The following is a 14,049-nucleotide window of genomic DNA, read 5'->3' on the forward strand; positions in this document are numbered from 1 at the left end:
TGTGTGTGTGTGTGTGACCCTGGACCACAAAACCAATCATAAGGGTCAATTTTTCGAAATTAAGATTTATACATCATCTGAAAGCTGAATAAATAAGCTTTTTATTGATGTATGGTTTGTTAGGATGGGACAATATTTGGCAGAGATACAACTATTTGAATATCTGAGGGTGAAAAACATAATCTAAATATTGAGAAAATCGCCTTTAAAGTTGTCCACATTAAGTTCTTAGTAATGTATATTACTAATCAAAAATTAAGTTTTAATATATTTACAGCAGGAATTATGTCATTTTTGCTTACTATCCATCAATAAAGAGTCATTGTTTTATTGTAGCAGCTGTGTGGATCTCCATCTCAGTGTCAGGACTGGGGTGTTTCTGGGCAAGAACAGTCGGTGTTTTACACAGAGCAGCGTTGTATCCCTCTCCAGGAAAATATACCACAGCGACTTAAGACTTTTTTTGTGATCCAGGGTCACATATATATACATGCATACACATATATATATATATATATATATATATATATATTGAGTGTAGAGTAAGACCGTTTTGTCATTACGTCATTCACAATGCTTCACTGGAGTGAAATCACATTGACTTCTGACTTCTAGAGAAGCTTGTATCTTTATCTCAGAGCTCGTAGTTCTGTCCTGAAGGTCTGTGGAGAAAATACGTGGGATTTTTACTTCAGAAACCTGCACTCTTACGTTGCATTTTGAAGTCTTACAATCTTATGCATACACATTTTTGCTTACTATCCATCAATAAAGAGTCATTGTTTTATTGTAGCAGCTGTGTGGATCTCCATCTCAGTGTCAGGACTGGGGTGTTTCTGGGCAAGAACAGTCGGTGTTTTACACAGAGCAGCGTTGTATCCCTCTCCAGGGTCTGTATCATTCACGCATGCACACTAACTCAAAGAGCATTTTCATATTTTTTTTAATTCACTGTGCAGAGTTAAAGCAGCTGGATGACCGCTTATGTCTTAAAATGAAACTGTGTCTATGTTCCAGGTCTCAGTTTGGAGTTGGAGGAACTGATGGTGGAGGGTTTGCTCCTGCAGGTTTCTGTCCCCGAGACCCAGCAGCTCTACAGACATCTGCTGTCCGGCCCACCGACCACAAACACATCCCACACAGAACACGCACCCTACCTCACACCAGAACACTCCTCACCGCAAAGAGAGGTAAGGAGTGTGAGGCTGTGCATGCATAATTTCTTTTAGGCTATTTAGCTATTAAAATTCAGTCCCTAATTCAAAAGAACAATCAGGTTTTATAAGTAAAAGATCTGTTTTCTCCATTGGCATAATGTGTGAACTTTGAGACAAACCAACCCAGAGCTCAAAGATTAGCAATATTATATGCTTCTGTAGGAGCTAAACGTCGGTGTGATTTCAGCTTCGTGTTTGATAGATGAAGCACTACACTAGCCATATTCCTGAAGAGAAAGCCTCCTTGGATCCACCAATCAAAAGAAAGTTGCTGTTACTATGGAAATGAGAACCATGGCAAAAGAGCTCAGCAGCAACTTCCCACTCCCATAAAGCATGAATTACATATGTGAATCAGTTCCCTACTCCCTCAAACAATGTATATTGAATCAAATATTTTGCAAAAAACTGCAAATATATTGTATTGTATACTTATTAATACGTCAGTAGTTCTATAATGTACTGCTGTTTTTTTATTTTAATACATAATTTTTTACAGTATTTTACTTTGAAGCTGCTTGCTTCAAAACAAACTTCGATTTTGGGATTTAGGTTTAAAATTCTTTAAAGATTTGGCATCTCTGTACAGCTATGATCAGCTGTTCCTTCATCTTGGCTGAGCTTTCAATGTTGTTACGGGAAAGGATGAAGCTGATTGGTTGGTTCTTGTCACATGACCCGCGGTGCGCTGGCGGCATTCTGAAAAGTTGAAATGGTTTTTATCTCAATGCGGAAAAAATGAGCTTCCATTATGAGCGTGCCTGCCGCGCGTCTACATTTGAAATAACGAACTTGAGCGCGCAAAAGAAGTGATATGTGAACAGCCCCTAAAAGTATTCATTTCATGTTTAGGAGCTTGTTTAAGAATTTTAATTCATTACCTCTCTCTGTCTTCCTCTTTGCCCTCTACAGGGAGAGGCAATCACTTCGGCAGAAAAGAAAGCCAAGCGGCGAATGAACAGAGAAGAGACCGAGATCAGGGATAGAGGGATAAAGCCGAAAAGCAAGAAGCAACGGATGGGTACAGAGAAGCGGAGAGAGAGGAAAGAGGCATCGGTCTCTGCGTCAGACGTGTCTCAGTCAGAAGACTCCGAAGAGGATATGACCCAGTGTCCAGCAGAGAAATGTCTTCAGCCGGAGGGAGAAGAGGTGGGCAAGTGAACGTTGTGTATTGACCGTGTGTGTGTTTGAATGCGTTTTGACTGGTTTCTATCTGCTTTAGGTGTACTGGGTTCAGTGTGACTGCTGTAACCGCTGGTTCCATATGATATGTGTGGGTGTATCAGCAGAACTCGCAGCCGAGGAGGATTACATGTGTGTGACCTGCAGCACAACCAATGCAGGCCGCCGGAAGTGAGTCAGATGAGGGGGGCAACTGGTCTCTCCCACTCTATCCTCCTCCATCCCTTCTCCTGGATGTGTAACTGACCCTCCCCGTTCCCTAACCTATGACCTCTGACCTTTGTAACAACGGTGCTATTTTGCTCTTTGTTGTCCTGAATGATACTATTTGGTCACTTTTTTTTTGTATTTTTACAGCTTTTTTCCTTCTGTCGAACTGTTTGTGATTGTCTAAAACAATGATAAATATGCTAAATGCTGAATGAATATGGTGTTGCATGGGTTTGTGTTGCTTTCTGGCATGGAGGAGAGACGCTCTCGTGAATCGCAGCGAGGGTCGTCTCTTTTGCATGCACGGTCAGAAACGCCACAACACAGGACAAACGAACAGTTTTCACCAAATACAATAAATGATAAATACAGAGAAATTATTTTTTGGAAACTTGCCGTTTCAGTACACAGGCTTCTGGGATTCTCTCCGTTGTGACGTTTGATTTCCTTTTGTAGATTAGTTTTATTTATCGAAGCAATAATGTTGTTTGTAAGTTTCAGGAGGTTTCGGCGGTCTCAGTTGTGTTGGTGCTTTTTGAGATGGTGGTCAGATATTCAGGATATGTAACAGATAAACACATGTCAGAATTGTAGCAGACAGAAGAGTGTAATGAACTGCCACAAAACCTGCTCAAGCCGTTTTGAAGGGTGAGGGTGGGGGGTGTTAGGGTTTGGGGTTTGACTAGCGTGTTCAAATGTACCAATTTATAGTGTGGAATAAAACTTTGTTCTAATATCAGACAGAGTCTCTTCCCTTCTTTTAGTGATCACTGGTATGTTGGTGCTTCTGATTTCTTTACACTAATCACAGATCAGTGTTGTTTTAGCTTTATTTCTACTATTATAGTATTTATTAATATTTTGAGTTAGTTACTATTTATATAGTTACAATTATACTTACTATTTAATTTTAATTTGAGGTTTTAGTAATTCTTTGTGCTTTTGCCATTTTTCTAAGTTTTAAAATATTTATATTTTTCACATATTCGCAGATTCTCTCAACCAAGCACTCTTTTGGGCTTGAGTTCCTCCCTTGAAATTGTTCTAATACAAGATCATTTATAAACCTGTTAGTTTTTTTCCCCCATTTAGTAGAACTTCTATCGATTGTTTACCTTTTTTTGATACAGAAACTGGTCATAATTTCACTTTCATGTTTTTCACCATTTTAAATCATGTTTTAAAAGCACTTATTCCATGTAGACTTTTGTAGATAATATGAGATTTTGAAATCTGCATGCAATATTTATAAAAAAATATAGATTTTGGTTTAAAATGAAATTAATTTAAGGAGCAACATTATTTTCATATGTCTGAGTGAACTTTTTTCACCTTATAACTCAGATTTTGTATTATTACTTTTTACTATTGTAAAGAGTTGTAAGTCATAGTCATTAGAGATGGGAAGGGCTAAAAAATACTCGAAGCCCCCAAGCTAAGGATTTAATAAAGAACTAAATAACAAAACTAACCTCATTGTATAAAAAAATTATTGCTGCCATTAGTTATCACTTTAAAATTCAACATTTGAATAAATAAAAATACATTGTTTCAAATTAAAGTATCTGTGCTTGACTTAAAATAACTTTTGTTAACTTGGATGTTAAAGTTATAAAAATTTTTTACAAAATGTAACAAAATAACTAACAGATGCAAAACATTTTTTTACAACGAGTTAGTTTTAATAACTTCAAACATGAAAAATAGGCAAAACGTGGTTTAAAAAGTACACTATACACACACACAGTGTTTACCCTTTCAGAGTTACCATCACATAAACTAGAAAAACGACCTCAAACTCTTGTATCGCTATCTGTGTTCTTAAAGCAACAGTCTCAGCACTCTGATTGGCGTCACGTGACTCTTGAGTCCAGCAACGTTCTAAATTCCTCAATATGACGTCACAAGCAGAACCCCTACATAGGCTTTTCTACTTCACACTGGATCAGTGACTGTGATCAGGGATTGGAACAAGCAAAGGATTGGCACTGAGAAGCGGACAGACAATTCAATTTCCCTCCACTACACTTCACATGGGATTATGTGTTAACTGGATACCTGGATACGCTCATTTCATCGCCTGACGAAGCACACACAGTGGACCGAGATGGTGGTGTGCCACCCTCAGCGCCTTTTACCAGAGCGAGAGCGAGACGCTGCTTTATGTCTCTCATTAACAGTTAAGATCAATAGTGAAGACTTCGCTATGTGGGTGTCTGATGGGGTCCAGGTCAGCATCTCGTGGGTCGCTGACACCGGGATGCCAAGTCCCCTCCCTGACTGTGCAGCGTTGGATCCAGAGCAGGACGCAGGGGGTGGACGGTCAAATAAACTTAGGTGGGGTGTGTGTGGGAGACCGGGAGGGGCTGTGGCACATTGAGAATTTACAAAACGGTGTGCCTGCCCCGGGAGATGAAGGATGGGGGGGGATGTTTTTTTGTGAGTGGTTTGGTTTAGAACCGGTTTGATTTTCGGAGGACAAAAAAGCACGCACAACTATACAACACACGAAAAAAAAATTTACAGGCCTCTCTCATCTTTTTAAGTGGGAGAACTTGCACAATTGGTGGCTGACTAAATACTTTTTTTCCCCACTGTATATAGCCTATACACACACACAACAATAAAAATAAATAAATAAAAATGAACCTGTGTTGTTTATTCCTGGTGTGTCACAGTGATTTTCACTTATTTTTAATTAAATGAGCTTTATTGGTTTATTATATCATGTATCATATCCTCACAGCAGTTTTTGTTAGAATACTACAAACAGTTTATGACAAAAACAATTTTAATAATTTCACTGTTATACCAGTGACATTTACTTTTTGTAAAAAAAAAAAGAAAAGAAAGAAAATCAATTAATTGTTTTTTATGAACACCAATATCATTTTAACTTCTTAAAATAAGTTTGATTTGACTGCTTGTTGTTTTCAGGCTGTTTGTGAACTGGTAATAGAGACAGTATTGAAAATCAGATGTCGAATATCGAATGAGTAAATTGCTTATTTCTATTAAGCAATTAAAGTGTCAAGCCTTACCAAGTACTGGTGAAAGCGCTGCCATCTAGCGGTGATTAATGTGCGTGTCATTTCATTTAGCAGCAGAAGCCCATGTCCTCCAAAAACAGATAAAACATCTCAGGTTACTTATGTAAGCATGGTTCCCTGAGTAGGGAACTTCTAGGTTTCCCCATAGCGACCCTAGAGGACGCAGTTCGAAGTTCCCATTAAAGGGAACGTCTCAGGTTACTTATGTAACCATGGTTCCCTGAGTAGGGAACGAGACACTGCGTCCTCTAGGGGTCGCTATGGGGAAACCTAAAGGACGCAGTGTCTCGTTCCCATGAAAGGGAACGCTATTTTCTCCAATATTTTCTCCAATTGTTAACACAGTAGAACTGATTTAGTGTTCATAACTTCCAAGACTATTCATACACACATTCAACACACATTTATCCATGTGTATAAAAAAAGTGGTAACATTTATGTCACAGGACTCCCGGATTTATCAAAAGAACCACTGATAAGTTCAGGCATAGGATCCAAACAATACAGAAGGTGACAAAAAAGAGAAGTACCAATAGTAGCGAAGTACAAGAAAGTAGAGAAGGAGAAAGATCACTCAGAACTGTGATTTTAATGCCTGGTTTGTGGAGAGTGAAAGGAATATGACAGAATTCTTACAAACTTGTGAGGAAATGATCTTGGAGGACCACTGGTGTAAAAAATCTACACAATCTGTCGGACAGACAGACGCTCTCCTTTGTGCGTGTGCGCAGCTGCTCGCGGTCACGCAGCTGTGAAGGATCGCGCGGAATGCGTCCTGGCTCTCGAGCCTTATTATGGAGCTCGTGAAAGGCGCTCTGAGCGCGAGACTCTCTGCACGCCTTTTATTATGGATTTAATAGCACGTGTGAAGGGGAAAGATACTCTTTAAATTGAGTCAGCTGCATTTCCGCAGACTAAAACATTATACTTGACCAATAAACATTCAATATTTCCAAAGAAAATGTCCAGAAGAAAGGTTTCGGAGCGACAAGGGAGCGATGACTCGGACACGGACACGGACCTGCTGCTCGCGACGCTCTCACCGGAGGAGGTGGAGGAGCTCGAGCGAGAGCTCGTTAATATCGACCCCGACCCGAATGTACCGGTGGGACTCCGCCAGCGGAACCAGACGGACAAACTACCGTCCAGAGGATATGACAGAGAGGCTATGCTGGACTACTGTGAGCGGGAGACCAAGAAACTGATCCGGAGAGAGCTGAGCGCAGAGGTGATGCTTAATAATAATAATAATAATTATTATTATTGTTGTTGTTGTTGTTGTTGTAAACTGTTATATAATTAAAATGAAATATAATTATTATATATAAAATTGTTTTTATTTTTTACTTCATTTCATTATTTTCTTTATGTTTATTGTTAGTAATAATAATAATAGTAATTTACCTAGTGTATAATGGCATTTGCTTCCAAGAGTTAGAGCTATTTTAGTCCATCAACAAAACTCTTCTTAAATCTTAAAACTTTTTAAAGTTATTTCAAATTTGTACATGTACACACACACACACACACACACACACACACACACACACACACACACACATGTATACATATCAGTGATTATACATTTCTTACAATGTATAACACTAACTACAGAACCAACAGAATAACACTAACTAATTAGGTTTCTTAATAATTTGACAAATTCTAAAAGTCACCACTGGAATATTTCAATTAACCCAAATTTCCAAAATACATTAACATATGGATTTATTTTTGTATGTTGTTGCATGCAGGGACAATGAACAATGAAGAGCTGACCTGTGGTCATTTGTCATTCAGTCTCTAACTGTTTAAGATCTCATCACAGTGTGACATATTTGTAGATCTGTGAACACATGTAGTGAATGGCTGATTTAGCACTGAGATCCCTGTTAATCAGTATGGCCTACATGCCTGTCATGGTCCCATGATGTATCAACACCTGTTTTGCTGCACACACACGGCACACTAAGGGATCCTAATGGCCTATAATTTTGCCATCATCTGTTATGAAGGTTTGGAGTATTTTCTGCACATTTACAAAACTCTTTGTACTTCCAAGTGTGAATCAAAGCTTTTTTCCCCAAAAACAAATCTCCATTTCTGACAAGAATAAGTTATTTTCAGAGCACAGTTAGATTTTTCCCAAATATAAAATTTTTCATGCTCTTCTGTTTGGAATTAGTATAAACTTCTCTTGGGTGAAAATCCTGAGTGTGTAATATTCTTTACAGCCAAATATCTTTATAAACATTTAGTATCATGATAGTTTATTGTTGTCTGGTATAAACACAGGATTCTCTCTCCGTTTGGTGGTGATGGTTATTTGTAGTTGGCACTCCATTTAAACTATGCAGAACTAACCTTTGACATCAAAGTTGCTGAAGTCATTCATTTTTGGATCCACCTCAATAGGATTTTCTTGGGGTATGGTGTAAAAATTTGTATTTTCTAGAGTAACAGAGCTGAACAGATGGTCTGGTCCTTCTGGGATGGTGTTCCTTGTGTTTTGGGGAGTGCTAGTTGTGTTTTACGTGATTAAATAGGTGCTAATGAAGCACTGGTAATGTGAGATGCACTCAAGGGGCCACAAACTACTTTTAAACTCTATTGAGACACTGAAGTGTTTGTTTGAAACATGCTCAGCAGACAACAGAACACACACATAATCTCAGAGGAATCTTACGTTACTAAGTAACATTGTGCTCTTTATAAACGTGGTTCCCTGTTTGTAGTTTATTTTTGATCAATCCTGACCTGTAAAGACCATCTTTCTGATCTCATTTGATATTCTGCTGTGAAGTTTGTTCAGCTGCGTCATTTTGTTGGCAGAGTGAACTTGCTAAGTCACTTCCGCGTGTATTCAGTAAAACAGCTGTGAGAATAAAATTTATGTTCAGGTAATTTTACAGTAGTCAGTGGTTAAGAGTGATGCACTTCAGAGATTTGTGAATGTGTTTACTTAAAGCTTGGGCACAGTGAGGCTTTGGAACTCAATGACGGAATTCCAGGCCTGAATGTTCCTCCCTTTGCTGCCTTATAAGGGCACATCTGAGAGTTTTAAGACTTCTTCAAACAATAGCTCACAAATCTGCACAGTACGTTCTTTCCATTTTAATGACCACTAAAAATAACTCACTCGGTCCAGCTGGGTTCAGCCATCGGCTGTAATTATTCTAGATAAGTTTAGTTTGTTTGATGCCCCCACAGATTTAATGATGATGTTGATATTTATCAATAATTACACCAAAATGAAAGCAAATGGAAACTAATATAGAATGTGAATATGGTGATTAAGATGTCAAAAGTCAGATAACAATTAGCCAAAATCAGATATTCAAACAGTCAAAAGACAAACAGCTTCTCAGATTTAATGCACTGTGGTGAATAATGTATTTTGTGTTTAATGTTTGAAGGGAGGGGACGGCAGAAGGAGAGATCGACTCTGCCGGATGAGGAGCAGAGAGTTTTCCAGGTCACAGAGTGGCGATCCTCCCGACACAGAGAGCAGAAATGCTGAGAGCGAAAAAGATAAGGAGAGAGCAAGACAAAGGGAGGATGACTCTAGAAATGTATCTGATGAAGAAGAAAAAGGCCTAGAGAAGAAAAGGGAGGAGGAGAAGAGAGAAAGAGAGAGAACAGGTAATAAGACAGAAAGTGGAAAAGAGCTTTCTATGAAAGAAAGAGGAAGCAGCAAAACTCTAGACCTCATATCAAAACTGCAAGAGAAAAAAGAGGATAAGAAAGAAAGAGGGAGGAAGGAGGTGAAAAAAGCAAGTGAAAACTCCAAAATACGAGGGTTTGTCTCCAAACTGCAGGGGGATAAAGACACTGAAGACCTAAAAGTAAATGACAATGAGGCAGATGTCAAGAAACAATATGAAAGCAGAAATAAAACTATAGAAGAACCAAAGAACAACAGATCAGGAGGAAGAATAAACCTTAAAGATGAAGAAACAGAGGAGAAGAAAAGCAGATTTAGAAATATAGAAGAAAGAAGCAGAAGAAGAGAGAGAGAAGCAGAGGATGAGAAACATCACTCACAGAGAGATACAACCAGAGCACAGAAAGAGAGTGAAAAAGAAGAAGTGAAAGAATCAGAAAACAACGAGGTGAAAATATCTACCATTTCCAGCCATAACAGCTCATTGAACTCTCATGGCTTGGATGACCGTTCTGTTACTACTGAGGAGGATGAGTCTTTTAGCGAAGATATGGACAGTGACACTGGCTTCAGCATGTTTGATGACCTTCTGGAGCAGGTTCGCAGTGATGACCCTGAACTAACAGAGCTCATCGTCAATAATTCAGATGCCATTAAGACAGACACCCTGATACAGTTAGCAGAAGGTCTTCGCAGCAACACTTACATCAAAACCTTCTGCCTTGCAAACACGAGAGCGGATGATCATGTCGCATTGGCCATTGCTGCAACTCTACGAAATAATTCGACCCTGACCAGTATCAACCTCGACTCGAATCATTTGACAGGCAAAGGCATCCTGGCCATCATCAACTCTCTTCAGCACAACAGCACGCTTATGGAGCTGAGGTTTCATAACCAGAGACACATTTGCGGAGGGAAGACTGAAATGGAGATGGCCAAAGTCTTACGTTACAACTCTTCACTGCTGAAGCTGGGATATCACTTTGAGCTGGCTGGGCCCAGGATGGCCATGACGAACATCTTGAGCCGAAACATGGACAGGAAGAGGCAGCAACGACTAGAAGCGCAAAAACTCGCCAGACAGGAGACCGCCTCCACCCCATGTGAAGATAAGAGCTCACCTGAGAAGAATAAGCTAACAACATCGCCCATCAACACTCAAAAGAAAGACTCTAAATTTGCTGCCCGTTCAAAATTCACTTGTGCTCAGGAAACTCCCAAAGCTCCGCCCACAAAGCTACTGTCTAGACGCCTCCCATCTGAGGTAACAGGAAAGAAAGAAGGTGCAACAGGAAGTCGACAAGCTCCTCCTCCACCCCCCCCTCCCGGCCCAGCGTTAGATGTTCAGGCCCTGAGGAGGTCGCTGACCCCGATCTTTCAGAGGAAGCCAGACAGCAGTGCAGCTGTCCAACAGACGGACAGGAGCTCCAGAGATCAGCTGCTGGACTCTATCAGAAACAGCAACATGAACGCTCTCAAAAAGGTGACACGGACATCACATGTCATTGATGTTACTACACATGCCAGTACATGACTATACATCACCATCTTAATAAGAAAATGTGGAGGCTTCTTTCTACAGCATTATATTCTTAAAATATTTAATGCAAGTTAAAGCACTTTTATAAATTTTGTCATTCTAGTAGTTTGCAACTGTTAAAAAAAATCCTCTCCCGTGGCCTCATGGGATAGTAAAGTGTCCATTGGATGCACACTTTAGAATCACGCCGGAAGTAGTAGATCACATGGGTACTTTGGGATTCTGAATTCTACAAATTTGGACATACTACACTTTTCACATACTGTTTTTCACATACTATATTGGCTATAGTAGGGGAGTAGCCTATGTGATTTCTGATGCAGCCTTGGTCTCACTGTGTACTTGTGAGTGAAAATATTTTTCACTTATACATACCTCATCAGTAAGTTTTGTATAAAAATTTATTCTAAATTTACAAAGAGTATAGAAACACCTGAACATATGCAAAAATGTCTTGGTGGCTCTACAATCACTTTAAGATTGTATGCAGGTTATGCAGAGGTTATGCAGAAAATGCAGATATGTATGTACAGCTGGCTGAGTTTGACATTTGAATGTGTAAAAAGTAGTTTTCCTTTAAAGGCTGTAAAGGAAAGCCCTTATATGGAGATGTTTTTAATGTTTTAAAATTGTAATCAAATTACTTACCTCGGGCACACAGTCACTCATTTACAGTATGTGACCCTGGACCACAAAACCTAAAGTTTTAAGTGAAATTTTTTTTTTAAGTAAAAGAAAAAGTCTTAAGTATCAGTTTTTTTTTGAAAATTGAGATTTATACATCACATGAAAGCTGAGCTTTCCATTGATGTATGGTTTGTTAGGATAGGACAATATTTGGCCGAGATACAACTATTTGAATATCTGGAATCTGAGGGTGCAAAATAAAATAAAACTATTTAGAAAATCTCCTTTAAAGTTGTCCAAATGAAGTTCTTAGCAATGCATATTACTAATCAAAAATTAAGTTTTGATATATTTACGGTAGGAAATTTACAAAATATCTTCATGGAACATGATCTTTACTTAATATCCTAATGATTTTTGGCATAAAATAAAAATCTATAATTTTGACCCATACAATGTATTTTTTGGCTATTGCTACAAATATACCCAGCGACTTAAGACTGGTTTTGTGCTCCAGGCTCACATATTTCAAATTCATTTAAAAGCAAATTCTTGTGGATACATGTTGGGATTTAGGAATAAATTTTTGAGAAGTACACATCCACACAATTATTATTGATGAGACCCATTGTTTAAATTTTGCTTTGGATCTGCTTCTCTATATGGAGGAATGTGGGATGAGGCACATGGATACAGAACATCTTATCAAAGCTGATGACCAAAAAGGTTTTTTTGGTGTTGTTGCTTTTTACGAATGGTTATTCCCCAGAGATTTGCTGTTTTGAATAATCCATGGTCAATTTTTCTTGTTCATCGTGGCAACAAACTTTCAGCATCATGCTATCCACAGCCAGAGCTGCTTTTCTCTGTGTACAGATATGAAGTGACACGACGCATATATGCAACTTCCCTCAAAATCTGCCTAAACAGCTTTAAATATATTTAATATTATAATTAAAAATACAAATGATCAATTTGGGTACAGTAAAAAGATGGTTTAAAAAAATTGATTTTTACACTCATTAATCAAAAAAGTTATGTAATGTTGTAGCATATAATATTATAAATACTTAATCTTCTTTTCAATCTTCCTCCCAGGTTGAGATCCCTAAGCTGTTGAGATAGTATCTGTCCAGTGTACGAGCTTCTACCTTCAGATTCCCCTGCAGTCCTCCAGTGCCCCGTCATCATGGAGGAGTCACTGAATCCTCAAGTTGAGATTCCTCCTTAACTTGCTCAGACACTCCGAAATACAGCCAGTTTGGATTATTTGATATCTAAACATTTGAGGTGGGACACTTGATTTTTCCAGGACTGACAGCTAAGCAGTCAACAGTCAAGCTTTGAGGGGCATCTGTTGGTGTTTAAGGATCCTCAGAGAAAGATTTGTCAAATAAATTAGATACATTTTGACTACTTGTTCTCAACTTTTGGAATACTTACAACATTCTTAAATATTAATATATAATAGTCTTAAGTACTAATCATTACTCTGTCTAGAATGCAGTATGCTAAATAAACCTCTTAAATATTCTCAAAAAAGCCCCAAGTAGTGATCTTCCTTCATGGTATGTGTTTGTTAAATAGCAGGACCTTCTACATGAGATCTATAAACTATTCTGATTATGTATGCGGTATTGTGTTCAATTTCATGTTCAATCTGTTTATGGCCATGAATTTTTCATCTTTTAGTTTTTAGTTTGAGCCTCTGTATTACATTATATTCACTTCTGTTTAAAAAATAATTATTTTGTTCATCATGGTTTCATTACAAATGCTATGTACATCAAACAACCCTCCATTTGTATCAATGACAGCTGTGCACACAATATACATTATAGTACTGAGTTGATTAAAACTCAGTTACCGCATTAAACGTAAATATTAATTTATTTAAAACCATAAATCGATGATAGTGTACAGTACAAGGAGGAACATTTGAACAATTAGAACAACCCACTCCCTCTCACATCTGCAAACATTACCACATCCATGGGCAGCATTTATTTATATAGAACTAATATATAATTTAGATATCACTTGAGAAGTATTGCATTAGCAAATATGACCTATACCTGAGATCTCTGTATATGTAATCTTACCTGATGTGGATTAGACGTTTTGTCTGTATTGCATTGGACTTTATGAAGCATTGCATTGCATTGGATTTTATGAATTTTAGCTGGATGACAAATTGGTGAAATAACCTCCACCAATGATTCCTGGTATTGATTAAGTGTGATTTTTAAAAAGGGAAGAGAGGATCAAAGGGTCAAACTATCAACTCTGAACTCTTTTCTTGTTTTCCCTGCAATGGATGTAATTAAAATGTGAAGTGTAAGTTTATTTTGTGGATAAATAAGACATACCTAACTGTTGTCTCTGTACCACAGTATCATTTCATAACAGAAGCAATTCATGTATCGCACCTACAGGTGGCGGAGGGATCAAAAATACCCAAATGCAAAGCAGACACTAGATGAAATGTAGACTACCATTTTTCAAAGTAATTCATGTTCATTTCTCTGTAGGAGAAAATTGAAGACATGGTCTGAC

The 14,049-nt window shown here is 38.2% G+C and overlaps 2 protein-coding genes across 2 annotated transcripts in view; both read left to right on the forward strand.

Annotated features, from left to right (window-relative positions):
• The window catches only part of LOC107594535 (lysine-specific demethylase 5B-B-like), a 19,496-nt gene extending 16,159 nt beyond the window's left edge, over nt 1-3,337 (forward strand). Inside the window, exons 24-27 of the mRNA XM_016284616.1 lie at nt 794-890; nt 1,018-1,190; nt 2,130-2,366; nt 2,440-3,337. Coding sequence (XP_016140102.1) covers nt 794-890; nt 1,018-1,190; nt 2,130-2,366; nt 2,440-2,574 — 642 coding nt within the window. The 3' untranslated portion in view covers nt 2,575-3,337. The remainder of the gene's footprint in view (nt 1-793; nt 891-1,017; nt 1,191-2,129; nt 2,367-2,439) is intronic.
• Nucleotides 3,338-6,000: 2,663 nt separating this feature from the next.
• LOC107594521 (leiomodin-2-like) lies at nt 6,001-13,183 on the forward strand. The gene is made up of 3 exons (XM_016284603.1): nt 6,001-6,887; nt 9,076-10,809; nt 12,592-13,183. Exons 1-3 carry the CDS (start codon nt 6,621-6,623, stop codon nt 12,616-12,618), a joined length of 2,028 nt encoding a protein of 675 aa, XP_016140089.1. The 5' UTR covers nt 6,001-6,620; the 3' UTR covers nt 12,619-13,183.
• The last annotated feature ends 866 nt before the right edge of the window (nt 13,184-14,049 follow it).

This window comes from Sinocyclocheilus grahami, unplaced genomic scaffold (assembly GCF_001515645.1).
Source record: "Sinocyclocheilus grahami isolate Dianchi unplaced genomic scaffold, SAMN03320097.WGS_v1.1 scaffold185.1, whole genome shotgun sequence".
Classification (NCBI taxonomy): domain Eukaryota; kingdom Metazoa; phylum Chordata; class Actinopteri; order Cypriniformes; family Cyprinidae; genus Sinocyclocheilus; species Sinocyclocheilus grahami.